Source organism: Neophocaena asiaeorientalis, unplaced genomic scaffold (genome assembly GCF_003031525.2).
Source record: "Neophocaena asiaeorientalis asiaeorientalis breed wild unplaced genomic scaffold, Neophocaena_asiaeorientalis_V1.1 scaffold332, whole genome shotgun sequence".
NCBI lineage: Eukaryota > Metazoa > Chordata > Mammalia > Artiodactyla > Phocoenidae > Neophocaena > Neophocaena asiaeorientalis.
Window position 1 is genome coordinate 1,708,407 of NW_020173111.1, and position 20,230 is coordinate 1,728,636.

Sequence of the window (20,230 nt, forward strand, 5' to 3'; positions counted from 1 at the left end):
ATAAATAAATAAACTTATTTTTTAAAAAAAGCTTCCTGGGAGATTCCAAGGTGCAACCAGGTCCAGGAGCCACTGTTCATGAGATATGTATGCCAAGGGTAGGCACGCAAAATAGCGACTTAGCTCTTCCCACCCTGGGCCCTGTTGCCAGTTTTTTGTGACAGGGGCATTGATACCATTTGTAGTGACGAAGGAAGGGAGGGAGAGGAGAGAGAACCATCTTAAATTCTACTAACAGGAAAATGGCTGAATAATTTGTATTCTCTTCACACGGTGGAAAATAAAAGCACTGTTAAATAGAACGAGTTAAAGCTATGTCTCCATGCAGAGGGACTTCCCTGAAGGTTCAGATTCGTTTGATCTAATTTTGAAACCCTATAAACAGACTCATATTTTAAACACTCCCCGTAAGTATGTGCCAATGTAGCCTATGGAATGAAAAGTTCTTTCCAATAGTTCAGGTTGCGGGACTTCCTGGTGGCACAGCGGTTAAGACTCTGCGCTCCCAGTGCAGGGGGCCCGGATTCAATCCCTGGTCAGTGAACTAGATCCCACATGTATGCAGCAACTGAGTTTGCATGCCACAACTAAGGAGCCCACGTGCTGCAGCTAAGGAGCCAGGCTGCCGCAACTAAGACCCAGTGCAACGAAATAATAAACATTAGAAAAAATAGTTCATGTCGCCAGTGAGAATGGAAAAGAAGGGAGGGGAGATTATGCAGTCCTTATTGCTGCTTGAGAATCCGTCAAGTTTTGCCAGATCTTCCCGTTTTTAAAGTCAGCCTGGGAATCTGGTCATGAATTTTCAAATTTTAAGCATTGCCAGATAATGAAAACTCTTATACAACTAAAAAAAAAAAAAAAAATCACCAATTGGGTCTAAGGAAACATCCCTCGAGTCCCAAGTCTGAGTTTCGTCCTAGAGGCGCTAACGAGACCAGAGGTGGCTTCTTGATGATTAATCCCCCACTTTTGGAAGCGTGTTTAGGGTGAGAGCTGGGAGCGCAGGCAGGCAGCGCCCCCTCCAGCCGCTAGGGGGAAGCAGGCTCACACCCGGCAAGGGGTACTTCTCAGGGACCTATAGCTCTGAAAGGGGTCGTTTCCTCCTGAGACTTTGAAAAAGGTTTAAGAAGAGTACACAGAAAAGCCCTCGCACGCCCGCGCCGGCCCTCGGCCCGCCCCTCCGCCATCTTTGCGCCCCGCCCCGCCGCTACTTCCGGGTCAGTTTCGCGCCAAATTGTCCAGAACACAAAATGGAGCCCGGAAGGAGGCCAGGAGGCCTGACGTCATGCGCCCTGCCGCCAATCCTCTCCGGCGGCCCGCTTGTGGGGGGCGGGACTCGCGGGCGCAGCACGGTCCAATCGCTGGCCGCGGGGTCCCGGCGAACCAATGAGGGCGCAGCGGCCGCGGCATCCAAACGCTGCGTCTGGTTTTTCCCGCGAAAGGCGGCGGCCGAGTGTTGGGGCTCTTGTCTCTTTGGTTCCAGGGAGCGCGGGAAAGGTGAGGTGAGGCCACTGGGGCTGGGGAGTGGGCACCGCGGAGCCGGGCGCAGGGGTCGACAGGCATCTGCATTTGGGGCGCAGTAGGTCTGGGCAGGGGTTTCTCACGGGAGAACTGGGGTAGGGGTCCGGGAGGCGGAACCGGGCTCACGCCCGTCCCGCATTCGGAGCCTAGGACCCAGGTGTCGGAGGGGGCGCCGCGCGGCCCCATAACAGGTGCAGTCATGTCGGGCTTCGACGACCCCGGCGTTTTCTACAGCGACAGCTTCGGGGGCGACAACGCGGCCGATGAGGGGCAGGCCCGCAAGTCGCAGCTGCAGAGGCGCTTCAAGGAGTTCCTGCGGCAGTACCGAGTGGGCACGGACCGCACGGGCTTCACCTTCAAGTACAGGTGCGGGCCGGAGCGGTGCAGGAGGGGAGGTGCGGTCCCAGCGGTGTTTCGTCCACTCACTGGGGCCCCGCACCCCCGTGGCGTATGGTTTTGTACGTTTCACATCTAAAGTTAACGATTGAGTGAGTCACCTGGGTTCTTCGTCCAGGATTTGTTCCTATTCATTTATTCGTTACTGTCCTTTCGTGTAATGTCTGCGATATCTTGTAAACCAAGTTTTCAGTGGGTGCAAAAGGTGAAGATGGTAGTTATGTTTTACTTCACTCATTCATTCATTCTTCATTCCACCCAATCACCTCCTATTGACTGAGCACCTGCTGCATGCCAGGCACTGTTCCAGGTGCTGGGCTGCAGCACTGAATGAGCTGGGCAAGGCCCCTGTTCCTAGTCATTGTACATTGGTGCCATCGCACCAGATCCTCACAGGCCGTTAAAATGCAGAGAACGTGAGTTCGCAGGTCCAGGCTTGGGCCTGATTGATTATTAGCTGAGTGACTTCCAAGTGACGGTCTCTCTGGGCCTCAGTTTCTTCATCAGTAAAAGGGCACAGCCACTCCTGCCTCCATTTATTCATGCATCAGCCGACATTGACCATCTATGTGCTGGACTCAGAGATGCAAAGATGAAAAGATTCATACTACTTGCAGTCAGTGGGAATGAGGCACAGGGAGCTACAAATAAATTACAAAGTGATAATTACCTTAAAGGAGGAATGTACAAGGGGAGTTAGGGAGGCTTCCAGGGGAGCCGAGGTGACCTTGAGCTGAGAGGAGGGTGTCAAGCATGGAAGGCATTTCAGACAGGAGCAGTTGCACGCAGGGGCAGGGTATGGGGTGGCGTGTTACAGCAAGGGGCTCTCGGGGCCAGGCTGGCTGTTGTATGCGGCTCCGGACATGAGGTAGACAGGGGTGAGGCCGAGGAGGTCAGTGGCCCCCGAATGTGTTTTTGGGATAATAGTCCCATAGGATGCTCTGTAAAAAGATTCTGGTGGTTGACAAGACAGGCGTGGTCTCTGCTGCCTTCAATGTCCAGGTTCTAGCCGTGTGCCTTGTCAGTATCTGAGAGAGGATTAAAGGCTCCGAGGAGTCCACTGAAAGGACTGGTTTGCAGTGAGAGTCTTCCAGACACCTGTGCACAGAACCCTGTCTGTGAGCGCTGAACTGTCCTTTGATTACTGCTTGGACCCCTTCCGTGGAGCTTTCTCTGGAGGATGCCTTTCAGCAGTGGGGGGACCTCTGCAGGGTTAAATAACAGAACCGCCTGGAACTAGATGTGTTTGGGAAGCGGGGTGGCGGGGCAGTGGTGTGGGAGACTCAGGGTGCGGGCGCACCTCAGCCAGCGTTGTCTCCTCTTCTCCTTCCCCACCCCCACCCCAGGGATGAACTCAAGCGGCATTATAACCTGGGGGAGTACTGGATCGAGGTGGAGATGGAGGACCTTGCCAGCTTCGACGAGGACCTGGCCGACTACTTGTACAAGCAGCCAGCTGAGCATTTGCAGCTGGTGAGTGGGACCTCCCCGCCCCCCGCCGAACCCCCAGGGCTGGCCCCGCTCTGGTCACTCACAGCCTGCCCCCCTCCTCCTCTCCAGCTGGAGGAAGCTGCCAAGGAGGTGGCCGATGAGGTGACCCGGCCCCGGCCTGCTGGCGACGAGGTGCTCCAGGACATCCAAGTCATGCTCAAGTCGGATGCCAGCCCGTCCAGCATCCGTAGCCTGAAGGTGGGTCCACTCAGGCCAGTTGAAGGGTGGCGGTGGCAGCTGCATGTGAGGAGGGGCTTTGGAGAGAGACCTGGGTGCCAGCTGTGTGACCCTGAGCAACTCACTCGACCTTTCTGAGCCTCTTTGCGCCCCTGAAAACTTAGCTCGTTTTGGCAAATATTTGCTGAGTTCTTCCTGTGGGCAAGGCGTGAGTTGGGTCCTGGAGAAACAGTGGTGAACTCAGGACAGGCTGCTGTCCCCGGGGAGACTGGATAAGCCGGTGAACATCACCCATGGTCACTGTAGATGACCGTAAGAGCAATGGGAGAAACCAGGAGGGTGATGAGAAAACGTGAGGGCCCCTCTGGAAAACATCAAGAAGGCTGCTTTGAGGAGGGCACGTCTGAGTGGAGATCTGAGGGTGAGAACAGGCAGCACGCAAACAGCTGGGAGAGAATGTTCGGGGGAGCAGGGAGGGCACAGCTGGTACAAAGCCTGTGAGGCAAGGGGGGCAGGGTGTGTGCCAGGCCGAGGGAAGGACAGCCAGCACGGCTGGAGAGTGATGAGGCCGAGGGAGAGTTTGGCAGAGCCAGTCTGCCATCCAGTCTTTTCTGGTTTTATTCAACGAGCACTTATCGAGTGACTGCCCCTCGCCGGGTGCTGGGGGACCCTCACTGTAGACAGACAGGACCTGGTTCCATGGAGCTTACAGTGGGAGAAACAGACAAGGAGCAGTGAGCTGATTTCAGGTCCTGTGATACGAGTCATGAAGCAAAGGAAACAGGCAATGTGACAGTGGCCAGGGGTCCGGGAGGTGGTCGGAGAAGGCCCCTCTGAGGAAGTGATGTTGGCGCGAAAACCTGAGGGATAACGCAGCCCTGTGACAGCCTGAGGGAGGAGCGTTCCAGGCTCCTGGAGAAGCAGGTGCAAAGGCACTGGGGTGGGGACAGCGGCAGGTTTCACGGGACAGAAAGAAGCCAGTGTGGCTGGACCTCAGGGAGTGAGGGTGGGAGGAGAGGAAGGGAGGGAGTGGGTAGAGAGGCCAGATGGCCAGGGCCTTGGCTGCTGTGGAAAGCAGCTTGAGTTGAAGGTTAGGTAGGAGGATGGGCCGATTCTATCTTCAAAGGTTCCCTTGGGCTGCCATGTGAAAGAATTGATACAACAGGCAGGGGTGGGACAGGAGAGCTTCCTGAGGAGGAAGTGAGAGCCTGACGTTGGTTCTTCTGTCACGAGGCTGTCGTGAGAAGCAAATGAAAGGATGCGTGTAGCTGTGCCTTTGAACTCTGGGCCCAGGTAGTGTCACCTCTGTGTTACTCACCAGAAGGCCACGCCCTGGTCTTTGCTGGAATCCCCGTGTCCTGCAGCTTGGCTGGGGTCCCTGCCAAATCCTCCTTGATTAGCACAATGGCAGTTCTGTTCCAGAAGCAGGGCTGGGCTGTGGGCTCTCGAGGCTGTGGAGCGTGTTGGCTTCATCTATGTGCCCAGCACCGGGGAGGGGACCTGGGACCGTGTGTGGAACTCACCCAAGCATCACGCATTTGCCTGTCTCCGGAGGCGGTATAGGACTTGTTTTGCGAGGCAGCTGTTTCCTCAGAGAAGCAAAGCTCAGCGCCACATGGGACAAGCTTCCTATTCTCAGACCCACTGGAAAACCCAGTGACTGGCCTGCCTCGGGTGACGGGTGTCCAGTGGTAGAGAGGGGTCCTCTCTAGAAGGATCGCTTGTCGGGGTGGCTTATGGGCTGAGGCAGCCTCAGTCTTTTCCAACCCAGGGGTCCTGGAGGGCTAGGCTTCCTGCAGCTTGTAGATAGTTTTCCAGAAGACAAGCTCTGGCGGGGGCGGGGGTTCAGCAGGTCTGGGGTCCCCGGGCCGTGGCAGCAACACATACCTCTGGTCTCACTTCTTCGGGGGGCAGCCTCCTTCCCGAACCTTTCCCCTCCCCTCCCCACTTTCTGGGATTTGAGGGGCCTCAGCACGAACCTGTAGCCTGCCTGTCTGTCCCAGAAAATCTCCTGGGAGGGGGAAGAAGATCCCGAACCTTTCCCCTCCCCTCCCCACCTTCTGGGATTTGAGGGGCCTCAGCACGAACCTGTAGCCTGCCTGTCTGTCCCAGAAAATCTCCTGGGAGGGGGAAGAAGAGATGATGTTGAAAGGAACTTTTCTTATTTTTTGCTTTTTATTATAAAAAAAAATCACACAGACAAAAGTAGTGAGAATAGTGTAATGAACCCCATCTACCTTTGCTTGGATTTAATGGCTGTTAACATTTTGCCTTATTTGCTTTCTTCTTTTTTCTGCTAAAGTATTTTATTTATTTTTTAAATAAATTTATTTATGTACTTATTTATTTTTGGCTGCGCTGGGTCTTCGTCACTGCGCACGGGCTTTCTCTAGTTGTGGTGAGCGGGGGCTACTCTTCGTTGCCGTGCGCGGGCTTCTCGTTGCAGAGCATGGGCTCTAGGCGCGTGGGCTTCAGTAGTTGTGGCACATGGGCTCAGTAGTTGTGGCACGTGGGCTTCAGTAGTTGTGGCGCCACAGGACTTAGTTGCTCCACGGCATGTGGGATCTTCCCGGACCAGGGCTCGAACCTGCGTCCCCTGCGTTGGCAGGCGGATTCCTAACCACTGTGCCACCAGAGAAGCCCCCTGCTAAAGTATTTTAAAGTAAGTTACAGACATGGTCCTGTATCCCTGAATACTTCAGTACACATTAGAAAAAGATTCTCCTACGTGATCTCAGGTCTTCCCGGCTCCCTTTAACCAGCCACCCTCCCCGTGGCTCTGTTGCAGTCGGACACGATGTCACACCTGGTGAAGATCCCTGGCATCATCATTGCCGCCTCTGGGGTCCGTGCTAAGGCCACCCGCATCTCCGTCCAGTGCCGTAGCTGCCGCAACACCCTCACCAACGTCGCCATGCGCCCCGGCCTGGAGGGCTACGCCCTGCCCAGGAAGTGCAACACGTGAGTGGGCTCTGCATGGCCCTGGGGCACGGTGGGGGTGACAGGGTGACATCTCAGCGGAGATGTGAAGGAGGAGGACCCGGCCTGCACCACCTGCAGCAGGGAGGGGCTGGGGCAGCGGTGTGCCCTGTGGGCCTGGGGCAGGCCTGGTACCCTGGGGCGGTGGCGTCCCTCTGCAGTGGTGAGTTCTGTCCCTCCAGGGCGCCCAGGCAACCTGAGCCGGGAGCCAGGGTTGGGAGTCCACCGGGAGCCTTCTACAGCAAACCTTGGCTCGCTGGGGCAGGTCTGGAGGGAAGGCCCAGGAACATGCCAGGCTCCTTTGTTTACACATTGCCTGTGGCTGCATTTGCGCTTCGGAGGCAGAGTGTGTGGCCTCGTGGCCCACAAAACTGAAAATGTTTGTCTCTGGCTCCTTACAGAAAACCATTGCTGACCCCTGATCGCAAGGGCCCCTACCCTCTCTGGCTGCTGGTTCCCCTCAGCTTCCTGACCTCAGGCCTCAGCCGCCTTTCTTTTCTCTATATTTAACCCCCTTGCCTGTCTCGGGCTTTGAATACCGTTTGTGTGCAGGTCTCCCGACTCCTAGCCCTGTGGTGTCCCCCGCTGAGCTGCCCTCCTTTAGGGCCTTCTCCCAGGGTCCCAGAGACCCCTAGCTTGTTGCTGGCCTTGGGGCTCTGGGGGCAGCTCTGGTGACCCTTCTCCTCCCCACCGACAGGGATCAGGCCGGGCGTCCCAAGTGCCCGCTGGATCCATACTTCATCATGCCGGACAAGTGCAAGTGCGTGGACTTCCAGACCCTGAAGCTGCAGGAGCTGCCGGATGCGGTGCCCCACGGCGAGATGCCCAGACACATGCAGCTCTACTGCGACAGGTGAGCAGGCTCCCTGGCCGTGCCCCTGAGTTGCGTGCCGCGAGTGGCCGGCTGAGTGCAGTGGGGTGCGGGGGAGGGTGGCTGGTTACAGGACACTTGCTCCGTGCCTGGTGCCGCCCCCATGCTTCCTCTCATCTCGTCTCCCCATAATCTGTGGGGGCGCGTCCACCCCTCTTTGCAGACGAGGATGTGTGACTGGCTCAGTGAGTGGAGGGGCTGGGCTGCCAGCCCGCGTTCTTCCTGCAGAGTCTCCGCAGCCCTCTTAGAACTGGGAGGCCCAGAACTGGACAGCCAGTAGCTGGGGGAGCCTCTTTCCAGCCTGACGCCCACCCCAGGCTTTCTGTTAAGATTCTTCCTTGGATGTTGCTGGGTGATTGGAAAGGGGGAGAGGGTACTGGGCCAGCCCGGTCCCCTCCTGGTGACCTGGGAGGAAGGTGTGGAGGTGTGGACTGGGCTTCTTCAGCTGGGCTCCTGCACCCCGACATCACGTGCACATGGTCTGTGCTGCACGTTTCTCGGAGGAGGGGCTCTGTAGGTCATTAGCTTCCTTAGTGGCTGTGGAAGGTGTAGAGGTCAGGCTCTTGAGCAAGTTACATGGGCTCCTTACCAGGAGAACCGGGACAGGGACAGGCCTTAACCTCGTCAGGCTGCTGGGAGATTTAAATTGGAAAATGCATGTTGAGTGTGTAGCACGGTTCCTTTTTCTTTCTTTTTTTTTTTTTTCAGTCGAGATATAGTTGTTTTACAATGTTGTGTTAGTTTCTACTGTATAGAGAAGTGGAGTTCCCTGTGCTGTACAGCAGGTTCTCATTAGTTATCTATTTTATATATATTAGTGTGTATATGTCAATCCCAATCTCCCAATTCATCCCACCCCCCTTTTCCCCCACTTGGTGTCCATACATTTGTCCTCTACACTGTGTCTCTAGCACAATTCCTTAATACAGATTAAATATTCGGTATTTATTAGATTATTCAAATGGTCTATGGTTAGATTATTCAAAGCTGAGGAAGTGGGGTCTGGGAAGAGGGGAGTCATAGAACGTTAACAGAGACAGTGAGGGTCCTTTAGAGGATATGACTCTCTAGTGGATAAAGCACTTTTGGGTCTCGTACCTCACTTGATCCCACAGTAACCCAGCAGGTCAGATCACTTTATCATCCCCTTCCAGGCTCAGAGAGGTGACACAGCTTCTAAGCAGCAGAGTACGGATACATGCCCCAGTGTCCTTTCTGTGCTGCACAGGCTGGAGGGGCTCAGAGACTTCCCTGCTTCTCTCTCTTTCTCTGTCTACATATATATATATATTTATTTTTAAAGTACTTATTTACTTATTTAGCTGTGCTAGGTCTCAGCTGTGGCAACGCGGGATCTTTGTTGCGACATGTGGTATCTTTTGTTGCGGCGCTCAGGCTTCTGTCTGGTTGTGGCGCGCAGGCTTAGTTGCCCCGCGGCATGTGGGATCTTAGTTCCCCGACCAGGGATCGAACCCGTGTCCCCTGCGTTGGAAGGCGGATTCTTAACCACCGGAGCACCAGGAAAGTCCCATAACACCTTTTTTTTTTTAAAGAGGAATTTAAAATCCAGAGGCAGAATGACTTGGCTGAGCTCATGGAGCCGTGAAAGAGGCAGAAGCGGTGCGCGGCCCTTGCAGGGAGGCTGGGAGGGCGTGAGGAGGGGGGCTTCCCCCGAGATGGCCGAGGGGAGGTCCTGCAATGCGTCTGACAGCAGATGAGATGGAGGCGGGGCACCTGAGGGGCTGGGGTGGGCGCCCCCCAACTCCAACCAGCATAATGGATGAGCTCCTGAGGCCTGTGGAGGGGTCAGGCCAAGGCCTGTCTTCCTCCCAGCAGCTGGGCCGTCCAAGCATGGTCTGGGTTGTGGTGAGAGGGAGAGGGCCCTGGGCGGTGCGGGGGCTGGAGCCCACGGTGCTGGGGCCTCGTGTAGAGATGGCGAGGTGGATGGACGGCGAGTGTGACGGGGTTGGGGGAGCTGGGGGCTCCCTGCCCCCACCAGCCTCTCACCTTCTTCCTCCCCATCCTCTTCTCAGGTACCTTTGTGACATGGTCGTCCCTGGGAACAGGGTCACCATCATGGGCATCTACTCCATCAAGAAGTTTGGCCTGACCGCCAGCAGGGGCCGCGACAGGGTGGGCGTGGGCATCCGGAGCTCCTACATCCGGGTCCTGGGCATCCAGGTGGACACAGATGGCTCCGGTGAGTGTGCTTTGGGCCGAACCCCCGTCGTCCCTCCCCTGGGCTGTCGGTGGGCCTCGTCCTGGTCTCCCCGTGTCCACCTTTGCCCCTGCGCTCTGTCCCGCACGGCAGCCGGGTGAGCGGTGCTGTTCTCACCAGAGATGCCGTGTCACCCCCGTTGGCAAGATGGAAGATGTCCCTGAGGGCCCCTGTCACCTGGCCCTCCTCAGGTCACGCCCCCCCGCCCTCCACACTCTTCCGCTTGCTCACTGGACCCTGGAACACACAGGCCCACGCCTGGTGCGGAGACCTGGGGTTCTGTCTTTGCTCAGACTGACGCTTGTGCTGCTCGGCTCTGAGGGCCCTGCTCTGGGAGGCCCTGGGTCGGCCCAGGCGATGGGCCGCAGGCAGCACGTTCTCCCTCAGGGCGCTCACGCAGGCCCCTGCTCTGACCACCCAGGCCGCAGCTTTGCTGGGGCCGTGACCCCACAGGAGGAGGAGGAGTTCCGGCGCCTGGCCGCCCTTCCCAGCGTCTACGAGGTCGTCTCCAAGAGCATCGCCCCCTCCATCTTCGGGGGCACAGACATGAAGAAGGCCATCGCCTGCCTGCTCTTCGGGGGTTCCCGAAAGAGGTGGGTGTCCAGGCCCCCCAGGTCCGGGGAGGGGAGTTAGTGACTTGCCCGCAGGAGGGCAGCTGCCAGGTGGTCAGGACATGAATGCCCTTTTCATTTATTTGCCCAGGACCCTCAGCCCCGCCTGCCCCTCTCAGGCACCCTCCCCGCCTCCCAGGCTGGCTGCCAGCCGGGTGGGGGCTGGCCCACACCCTTCCTCCGGAGCAGTTGCCCGGCCCTGGCTAGGCCGGGGCCTTGGCGGTGTGAGGGGCCTGGCCAGTGCCGGGGAGAGCTCGGGCTTGGAGTCTGAGACCAGGGTGACATCTCTCAGGGCTGCTTATTTACCTTGCGACCTTGGGCAAGAGACACCACTTCTCTGAACCCAAGTCTCCACATGAATAAGACGGGTGAAAGCCTCTTACTCAGGGGACATCCCGTCCTTTTAAAATAAAATAGTAGAGGTAGAGGAAGTAATAATATTAGCAGTTACCAGTTACCGAGTTCTTAACCACGTGCCAGACATTCTTCTGAGTGCTTTTATGTGTTTCCAACCCAGTCAGTCCCCAGATTAGCCCTGTGAGAAAGCTACAATCGAGCCCATTTCACAGATGAGGAAGTTGAGGCATAGAGAGCTAAAGGGACTTGCTCACAGGCACGTACGCTGGGGCCAGGAGTCTGTCCTCGCGGTGTCCCCTCCACAGTACCGCGTGCGGCCCGCTGGTGGCTCCCTCTCTTTCCTTCTTTCCAGCTGGGTTGGGGGGTGTTTATCAGATGCTGACTGTGTGTGCCCAAGCCCAGCTCTAAGTGCCGTTTCCTCTGAACCTCCCCTCCCTTGGAAGCAAGTTACCACGGATGAGGCTAGGGGACACAGCTCGCTATGAACGTGGCTCTCAGGCCAGAGCCCCCGCCTCCCCGCTTGCTCTGAGGCCCATGACAGGTCGGGGGGCCGCCAGCCAGACCACTGTGACCAGCCAGCCCTGGGTTTCTCGCCTTGCTCACCTGGCCCGCCTGCCCGCCTTCCCCCAGGCTCCCCGACGGCCTCACTCGCCGAGGAGACATCAACCTGCTGATGTTGGGGGACCCGGGGACGGCCAAGTCCCAGCTGCTGAAGTTTGTGGAGAAGTGCTCTCCCATCGGGGTGAGTGCCCAGGGTGACCTCTGTCCGCCTTAGCTGCGCCGCGGAGAGGAAGGCTGCGGGCGGGGCTGCAGAGGATAGAGGAGGAAGGGGGCCGACGGCGTGTGTAGGTTTGGGGCAGCGGGCGGAGTGCTGGACTCGATGGGGTTTGTTTGGTCTCAGCCTGGCTGGTAATTGGCCGTGGGCCTTGAGCAAGTCACCCAATCTCTCTGAGTCTCAGTTTATCCATCCGCTAAGTCTTAACATCGATAGCAATAGATGACAAGGGATTCAGGGTGGGGATGCCTTTCCTGGGAGTCAGGAGTCGACCCAGCCCTGAGGCCCCTTGGAACAGTGTCACTGCTCTCCTCTCGGCCTCAGTTTGCTCCTCCGTGAGCCGGGCCCCCAGGGGCTGCTTCATGGGACAGTTGTGGGGTTCAGGTGAGTGATGGATGTGAACGCTCCCCTGTGGGAGAACCGCCAAGTTGGGGCTGGGGTGGTCTCCCCATCAGAGGAGGAACACTGAGATTGTCTGTGCTCTGCAGCCAGCTGTGATGTGTGACCTTGACCTTGGTTGAGCCCTAGCTCCTGGGGCCCCTTGACTTACTGGGTCAGCATGGAGCCATGATGGGCCCTGACCCTCCCGCCTCCCTCCCCTAGGTGTACACGTCTGGGAAAGGCAGCAGCGCGGCTGGCCTGACAGCCTCGGTGATGAGGGACCCCTCGTCCCGGAACTTCATCATGGAAGGGGGAGCCATGGTCCTGGCCGACGGTGGGGTCGTCTGTATCGATGAGTTTGACAAGGTGAGCCTGGCAGGGTGAGGTGGTGGCTCAGTGGTGGTGGTGCCTGCTGGCCGCGGGCTGGGGGTGTGGCCTTCTGTGCTTGGATGGCAGAAACCACCTGTGATGTGGAGACCTCCCGGTACTATCGGGAAGTAGCTGCACCTCTCCGAGCCTCAGTTTCCGCACCTGAGAGTGGGGAGAGGAGAGCCAAGCCCACACACTGTCCCCGTGACTAGAGGTGACCCGGTTCCTGCCATCGGCCTGGCACAGGGTCGGGACTTGGGAATGGTAGCTCCTGTAGGGTTTCCTGCTGCCACCGTGCCCCGGCCCCTCACCTGGGTCTGGTGGACGTTTCTATCTCCTACACAGATGCGAGAAGACGACCGCGTGGCCATCCACGAGGCCATGGAACAGCAGACCATCTCCATCGCCAAGGTGAGCATCCTCCCTGGTCCAGCCCGGCAGAGCTGTTCCAGGGTGCTGGGAGGGGCCGGGTTCTGGCCCCGTCCTCAGGCTGCCCTGAGCGGCCCGACCTCTGTTGGCCGCAGCAGTGGTCCTGGAATCCTGTGTGTGTGCGTGTGTGGGTGTGTGCGTGCAGGCATGGGTGTGCGCACCTGAGAGGGCTGTGACCCCGCGTTCCCATCTCCCTGTCCTCTGCTTCCCCGTCAGGCCGGCATCACCACCACCCTCAACTCCCGCTGCTCAGTCCTGGCTGCTGCCAACTCAGTGTTTGGCCGCTGGGACGAGACGAAGGGGGAGGACAACATCGACTTCATGCCCACCATCCTGTCCCGTTTCGACATGATCTTCATCGTCAAGGACGAGCACAACGAGGAGAGGGATATGGTGCGTGGGGGGCTGGGCTCCAGCCAGGCCCGCGGTTCTAGGGGTTAGGGGGCGAGGGTGGGCAGACAAGGGGCTTGACCCGAAGTCCTGGCCCCCAGATCGGCCCATGAGTGGGCCACCAAGGAGGCGGGGTTGTGGATTCCAGGAGCGCTGCACTGGGCGTCCCGGGTCCTACCTCTCCTGTGCTCGATGTGCCGTGAGATTTGGGGTCAGTCATTCCCTGGGTGTCAGTCCCTTCTGTGTGAAATGAGGGGGTTGGCCTTTGGATGCAAGTACTGGAACCCCAGTTCCGGTCAGTCAGCGTCTGAAAGGAACTCCAGCGCTTACGTAACGGACAAGCCTGGAGGCGCGAGGCTCGGCTGGGTCAGGTCTCTGTCGTCTGGGCGCCGCTGTCTCTGCCTCTCGGCCTGGCCTCCCTTAGTGGAGGCTTGTTCTCAGGCAGCTGCACCCCTCGTGGTGGCAGAGAGGGGCCTGACAGCTCTGGGATGTCGTCTTACCAGCTGACAACCCGCAGGAAAAGCGAGGGCCTCCTCCTCTCCACCACTTCTAGCCCTGGCAGCTCTTCCCTCCCTGCCTGCTCCACCTCTGTGTTGGGACCTGGCTTGGGAAGGCTTGTGGGCTGACCCCGTGTCCCCTCTGCCTCCCAGATGCTGGCCAAACACGTCATCACTCTGCACGTGAGCGCGCTGACACAGACCCAGGCCGTGGAGGGCGAGATCGACCTGACCAAGCTAAAGAAGTTCATCGCCTACTGCCGCGCGTGAGTCCTGGATGCAGGCCCCACAGGGGTGGGGCTGCCCGGCTCCCCTGGAGTGGGAGAGAGCCCCATTCAGGATGCCTGAGATCAGGCCCTGAGGATTTTAGCTCTGCTCCTTTCTGACCCCTCACAGTTGCTCAGTGGCTCTTGGCCTCAGTTTCTCCATCTCCGAAGCGAAGGTGGAGAATTTAGATTGTCTCTGGACTTCTCTGGTGGTCCAGTGGTTAGGACTCCACGCTCCCGATGCAGGGGGCATGGGTTCAATCCCTGGTCGGGGAACTAAGATACTGCATGCTGCACGGTGAGGCCAAAAAAATAAAAAGAATTTAGACGGTTTTGAAGACCCCCTTGACTCTGGTGTGCAGGGAGGCTTGTGGACATGGGCTCTGGGTAACTCCTGCCCCCACTGTGTGACCTTGGGCAAGTCAGTTGAGCCTCGCTTTCCCTGGGTGGTTGTGTCCTAGGGTTTTTGTAAGGATCACACGAAATGATGAGTGAGTGGCACAGCCCTGCACCAGGAAAATACTCAGTAAATGGCAGCTGCAACCTTAAATACTGTTGTTCTCACAGATGGCCAATGACAATAGTCATACACATAGTAGTTAGTCTGTGCCAGATGTTATCCTGAGAGTTTTATGTATAGGTGAACACCATCCCTCTCCCCAGACCTATGAGGTTGGTGTATTATTATTCCATTTTACAAATGGGGAAGCTGAGACAGAGAAAGGTTAAGTAACTTGTCCAGGGTCACAGACAGGAGGTAGTGGAGCCAAGACTTGAACCCAGGTACCTGGCTCCAAAGGCTGTGCTTTTAGCCCCTGTACCAAGATTCTGGACACACACCTCAGCTGTCTCTTATTGGAACTAAAACCCAAGGGTGGAGGGATCTTTTGAGTGCCTTTCTAATGGGAGGTGAAGTGCTGCATTCAGGTGGGTCCCTACTCACCGCTTCCTCCTGGGTGATGGGTGGTGCGGTGCTCATTGGTACCCGGGTCTTTGTCACGCCTGAGCTCTTCATGGCCCTGTCCTCAGAGGCTTGGGCCCTTGGGTGTGAGTCTGAGAGCCCCAGATTCTAGTCCTCCCTTGACGCCAGGTCCCACGTGGCTTATGGGGAGTTTCCTCCCTCCCTCTGGCCTTGCTCACCTCATCCGCAGCATGAGGGTTGGATTAGGTGAGCTAAGGCTTCCCTTAAATCAGTGACAGTTCAGTTGGCTGGGGGGGCGCTGTGGGGTGGGGGGGTAGGGTGGGGTCAGATCCTGAGCAGACACCCCTGCTGCTCCCCTCCCCCACCCCCAGCCTGGCGTGCTCCCTGCCCTGGACGGCGGTCTCTGTGAGCCGCTTGTGGGTGTCATTGTGCTTCTTGTCCCTGAATGTGTTGGGGGGAGGACCGCTGAGAGGCCACCGTCTGGTGGGCCCGGAAAGCATATGTCTGCAAGCCAGCAGAGGGCCGGGGATGGGGTGAGTACCCCAAGATTTCTTCCTGGCCTCACGGCAGCCGCTCCCCATCCTGCAGGAAGTGTGGCCCTCGGCTGTCGGCAGAGGCTGCGGAGAAGCTGAAGAACCGCTACATCATCATGCGGAGCGGGGCCCGTCAGCACGAGAGGGACAGTGACCGCCGCTCGAGCATCCCCATCACCGTGCGGTGCGCAGCGGGCGGGCCAGGGCCGGGCCGGGCGGGTGGCCTCGGTGTACAAGGCACGATGTGCCCAGCACGTCTGGGGCCGGGGCTCTTGCTGACTACGTGGTGCAGGCCATGGTCAGGGCTGCTGGGCGGGGAGCACTCCTTTGGGAGTGAAAACAGTGGCCTCCCTGATTATCTGTATCTCTTGTTTTGTTTACTGTTGAGAAAATCTGGAACCCTTTCTTCTGAATTCGGTCTAGCTTCCCTCATCGCCGGGAAGCCTGAGGGTGAAGGAGGGTCCAGGCTGGGACCTGGGGTCCAGGGAGACCTGGTCCTAGCCTCCAGCCCACTGTGTGACTGCAGGGAAATTGCTTTCCTTTTCTGGATCACAGTTTTCTCAGCTGTTAGCTCTTGTCACTCTTGTGAGTTTATGCAGTGGAGTGACTAAGAGCTTGAACCTACCTCGTTTGAATCTTGCTTCCAGCACTGATTAGTTAGAAGTGGATTTGGCTGTATGTAATAGAAAACCCACATGAAGTAGCTTAAGTAAATTGGGAGTTTATTTCTCTCTTCTGTAAAAACATTTGAGGGTAGGTAGTCCTACCTATGTGATGGCTCCTCAGTCGTCAGCAACCTGGGCTCCTTCAGGTTCACCCTTATCCTCATCGTCCAGGATGGCTGCTGGAACTCCAGCCATCACCTCCACATTCCAGGTGGCTGGAGAGGAAGAAAAAGAAAGGTCCATCTTTTAAGGACACTTCCTGAAGTTCCCATAAAATATTTGGACTTACAGCTTACTGGCCACATCTTAGTCACACAGACACATCTAGACGCAAGAGAGTCTGGGAAATGCCTTTTAGGTGGGCGCCACTTGCTAGAATAGAAGTCGGGGTTCTGTTACTGAGGGAGATGGATCACGGGGACAGCCAGCAGTCACCCCTGTACTCTTAGTGCCTGGGGCAGGCATCTCCTGGAGGTCAGGGTGGGATGAGGAGAGAAGATGGGCTGAGTCCGCCCTGGCGTCCCATCGCTCCCACACAGGCAGCTGGAGGCCGTCGTGCGCATTGCTGAGGCCCTCAGCAAGATGAAGCTGCAGCCCTTCGCCACGGAGGCGGATGTGGAGGAGGCTCTGAGGCTCTTCCAGGTGTCCACGCTGGACGCCGCCTTGTCCGGCACCCTGTCAGGTGAGCAGACGCAGGGACCCGGACTCGGGTGGCTTGTGGGCTCCGTGGGCAGGGCTCATGCTGGACACCTGCTGTGCTTGTTGCTTCTCTGCATTGCTTCTCCATGCTTCCTCCTGGGAATAAGCCCATCTCCTGTCCCCAGCCCCCACCAGCCAGTTTCCCCCAAGATGGGCAGAACAGCCTCTCTCCAGACTGGAGCACAATTCTTTTGACCCAGTTCATTATTATAATTCACAATTTTATCATCTGTTAAGAATGGTAGTTGGCACCTGTTTTTTTTTTGACTGCACCACGCAGCATATGGAATTTCCCTGACCAGGGATCGAACCTGTACCCCCTGCAGTGGAAACATGGAGACTTAACCACTGGACCTCCAGGGAAGTCTGCATGTACCCCTGTTTTTGAGCCGTAACCATTTGAGTGCTTCCAGAGCTCTTCCTCCGTTTCACTTACAGCTGCCCTCAAAACCCCCAGAAGCCAGGCTGGGCACTTAGCCCTTCACCTCTTAGAGATGGGAAAACTGACACCCAAAGAGGCCTTTTCACAGTGCCCAAGGTCACCGTTCGCCCAGCGAGAATGCATGTCTCTTGACCCCGAGGCCAGCGGGGTTCAGGCTGCCGTTAAGTCCTGCTGCCTGCTTCGGGCTCAGCCTCTGAGCACCTCTGGAGTGCTGATTCTGTGCCAGGCTCCCCTGGGACGAATTCATTCCTTCCCCAGCAGGTACTTAGTGCTTAGAATTTGCCGGGTTGTTCTAGGTGCTGGGAGTCTAGGAGTGAGCAGATCTCTAAGTCCGCGCCTTGTGAGGCCCCCCTTCTCAACGGGGGAGACGCAGCAAAGAGGCAAACAGATCAAGCTCAGGGGGTAAAGAGCACAGAGGGGAGAAGCCCAGCAGGTCAGGAATGTTGGGGACCATCCTCGGGTGGTCCGGGTGGGCTCTGAGGAGGTGGCAGGAAGCAGGGACTGGCGTGAGTGAGGACACATGGCTCCCCGGAGTGTGGGGTTGGGCACCGCACGTAGAGCGAGGGCTGAGTGGCAAGACCCCAAGGACAGCAGGCTCGGTGTGTTCAAGGGCCCTTGTGGCTGGAGCCAGGGAGGTGGGTGGTGTCTGATCGCCCCGCCGTCCCCTCGGTGAACATGACTCAGCCTCTGCCCTGGCGGGCCTTCCTGGCAGCGAAACTGGAGCTGGGCTTCCCAGGCTGGGTAGGAGTTTACCTTGCAGACTCATTTCAACTTGGAGCCTTGACGTCCCTCTCAGTGGCTCCCCCACCACGGTCCCACCCTCTCTGTAGCTGAAACACCAAGGCCTTTGCAGGCCTGGGTCAGCAGGGGAGATCCATCCTGGGGCAGCTTGCTTGCCTGGGCTGCTTGCTGGGGCGCCTCACAGATGTGGTCTCCGGGGCAGCCTGTGCGCCTTTCTGGGTCACTGCTGGGTCCCCTCCAGCTCTCCATCTGAGATAGATTACCCCAGGAAGTCTTCCTGCTGCTGCCTATCCCGCTGCCTGGGGGCCAGGTGCTGTCGTCAGCTCGTGGCCCTCCTCAGAGCCCTCTAGTGGCTGTTCTGCTCACCAGAATCAAAGAGAAACCTGTGCCGTGGCCTCCAGGGCCCGCAGGACGTGCCCCCACTCTGGCCATGTCCCTGGCCCCCTGACCGCGTTTTGATCGAGATGGGCATATTTCCCACCTCCAGGCCTTTGCACCTGCTGTCCCCTCTGCTTGCAGCATCCTTCCCACACGTCAGCCCCGTTCCTGACCCTGGGTCTCTGTCGGTCATCTCGGTCAGGTCCTGGATGTCCCCGGGCACGCTCTTCCTCTTCCTCTCATTTTCTCTTCCGGGCCTGGCTCACTCTTACCCACTGTGGGCAGACTGGGGTCCCCACCCATCCGTCTCCCTCCTCACACCCACAGGGGTGGAGGGCTTCACCAGCCAGGAGGACCAGGAGCTGCTGAGCCGCATCGAGAAGCAGCTCAAGCGCCGCTTCGCCATTGGATCCCAGGTGTCGGAGCACAGCATCATCCAGGACTTCACCAAGCAGGTGGGCCTTCCCGGCGTCCCGGTGGGAGTCCTGCGGGCTCCCTGTGGCCTGGTTCCCAGCCACCTAACACTGCGTCCTGTTGCTCAGCAGACAGGCCCAGGATGGGGAAGGGGCAGCTGTTCCTCGGCCCGGGCCCATCCCCAGTGTGCCTCCCCTTGTGACTTTCTCTGTCACGTTGGGAGGAGAGGAGAAGTGGCTGAGGTCCTGCTGGAGTCTGCCAGGCTTCCGCAGCCCTCCATCTCTCCCTTCGCCTCATTGCCTGGCCTTTGTGTTGGGGGGGGAAGGGAAGGGCAGAGCCAGGAGGATGAGCCACCCAGCTCGCCGGGGACAGTGCTCTTGACCCCATAGAGAAGGGATGGGTCTTCTAGAAGCTGTGCGCAACTTGTCACCGTCTTTGAAATCGCAGGGACAATCCCAGGTTCTGGGCTCAGCTCCCCTCATGTGCGTCATCTCCTCTTGATCCTCAGAGCAGTTTTATGCAGTAGGTGATACCACACCGGTTTGAGAGATGAGCGGACGGAGGCTTACAGGGGTTTAGGGGTGTCAGGAGCTTGGGTTCTAGAGTCACGTGGGCTCAGCTGAGGTCTCAGCTCTACTACTTAATTGCTGTGTGACTTGGAGTGAGTGACTTAACTTCTCCGTGCCTCAGTTTCCTCTTCTGTATAAAGGTGGTGATCACAGTACCAGCTGCGTGAGGATGTTATGGGGTAGAACGAGTTCAAGTATGTGAAGACTTAGAACAGGGCCTGGCACGTGGTAGTCGCTCAGGAAGTGTGAGCTTGTCTTAGGATGCAGAGAGGTAGGATGTGAAGGCTGGAGAGTCCCCCATGAGCACGGGACACCTGGGCTTCCGGAGGGAGGGGTGTCTGGGGTTCCGTGGGAGGCACGCCCCTCATCCGACCCCGTGTCCTGCAGAAATACCCGGAGCACGCCATCCACAAGGTCCTGCAGCTCATGCTGCGGCGGGGCGAGATCCAGCATCGCATGCAGCGTAAGGTCCTCTACCGCCTCAAGTGAGCTGCGCCTCCCGCCGCAGGAATGCTGTTGTCACCCCACCTCCACTTCCTTGAGCCTCCCACGCGCTCTGGACAGAGGGACCCCAGCTGCCCTGCCTCGCTGCGTCTGGCTTCTGCCTCAGCGTGCAGATCCAGGAAAGGTGCTTTTGGAGTTTATTGAAATAATAAAGCCGTGTTGTGTTTGGATGTCTGTGGGCTTCTGCACTGGGTGGCCTGTCACCCCCATCCTGCCCTCATGCGGGGCAAGGACAGGCTTTGGAATCTGACAGACCTGGGTTTCTGACCTGCATCTGCCCCTTGGGCTCCTGGGCAGGGCATTCACCTCTGTGCTCAGGTTCTGCAGCTGCTCGGTGGGGAGGGTCCAGCCCACTTCTCGCCAGCACTGGTGAGAGTTCAGCAAGATCCAGTGTGCGGAGGTGCTTGGGAAAGTCTGTAGCTGTTCCCCAGCAGCCAATGTGTGGGTGACGGCCGTGGGTTTGCATCAGTGGATTCACCGAAACTTGCCACGCCTCAGTTTCCTAATCTGTAAATGGGGGTGACACAGGGTTGAGTTTAGGAGAAGAGAGCTACTGGTAGTGAGTGTCCAGGAAGGACCAGGCATTGTGGGAAGACTGATGGCATTTGGATTCAGGGAGGTGGATTCTCACT

The 20,230-nt window shown here is 57.8% G+C and overlaps 1 protein-coding gene across 3 annotated transcripts; it reads left to right on the forward strand.

Moving 5' to 3' along the window:
- The first annotated feature begins 1,147 nt into the window (after positions 1 to 1,147).
- MCM5 (minichromosome maintenance complex component 5) lies at positions 1,148 to 19,768 on the forward strand. Of its 3 annotated transcripts, none has more exons than XM_024743513.1 (17): positions 1,148 to 1,505; positions 1,716 to 1,890; positions 3,267 to 3,393; positions 3,481 to 3,609; positions 6,377 to 6,549; positions 7,265 to 7,420; positions 9,472 to 9,638; positions 10,078 to 10,249; positions 11,255 to 11,366; positions 12,003 to 12,146; positions 12,495 to 12,560; positions 12,795 to 12,971; positions 13,619 to 13,731; positions 15,242 to 15,370; positions 16,391 to 16,533; positions 18,439 to 18,566; positions 19,482 to 19,766. In XM_024743513.1, exons 2-17 carry the CDS (start codon positions 1,724 to 1,726, stop codon positions 19,581 to 19,583), a joined length of 2,205 nt encoding a protein of 734 aa, XP_024599281.1. In that variant the 5' UTR covers positions 1,148 to 1,505; positions 1,716 to 1,723; the 3' UTR covers positions 19,584 to 19,766. The 3 variants fall into 3 exon arrangements, with proteins under 3 accessions (XP_024599281.1, XP_024599282.1, XP_024599280.1); XM_024743514.1 differs by having other exon boundaries at positions 1,418 to 1,500; XM_024743512.1 differs by lacking the exon at positions 1,148 to 1,505 and having other exon boundaries at positions 19,482 to 19,768.
- The last annotated feature ends 462 nt before the right edge of the window (positions 19,769 to 20,230 follow it).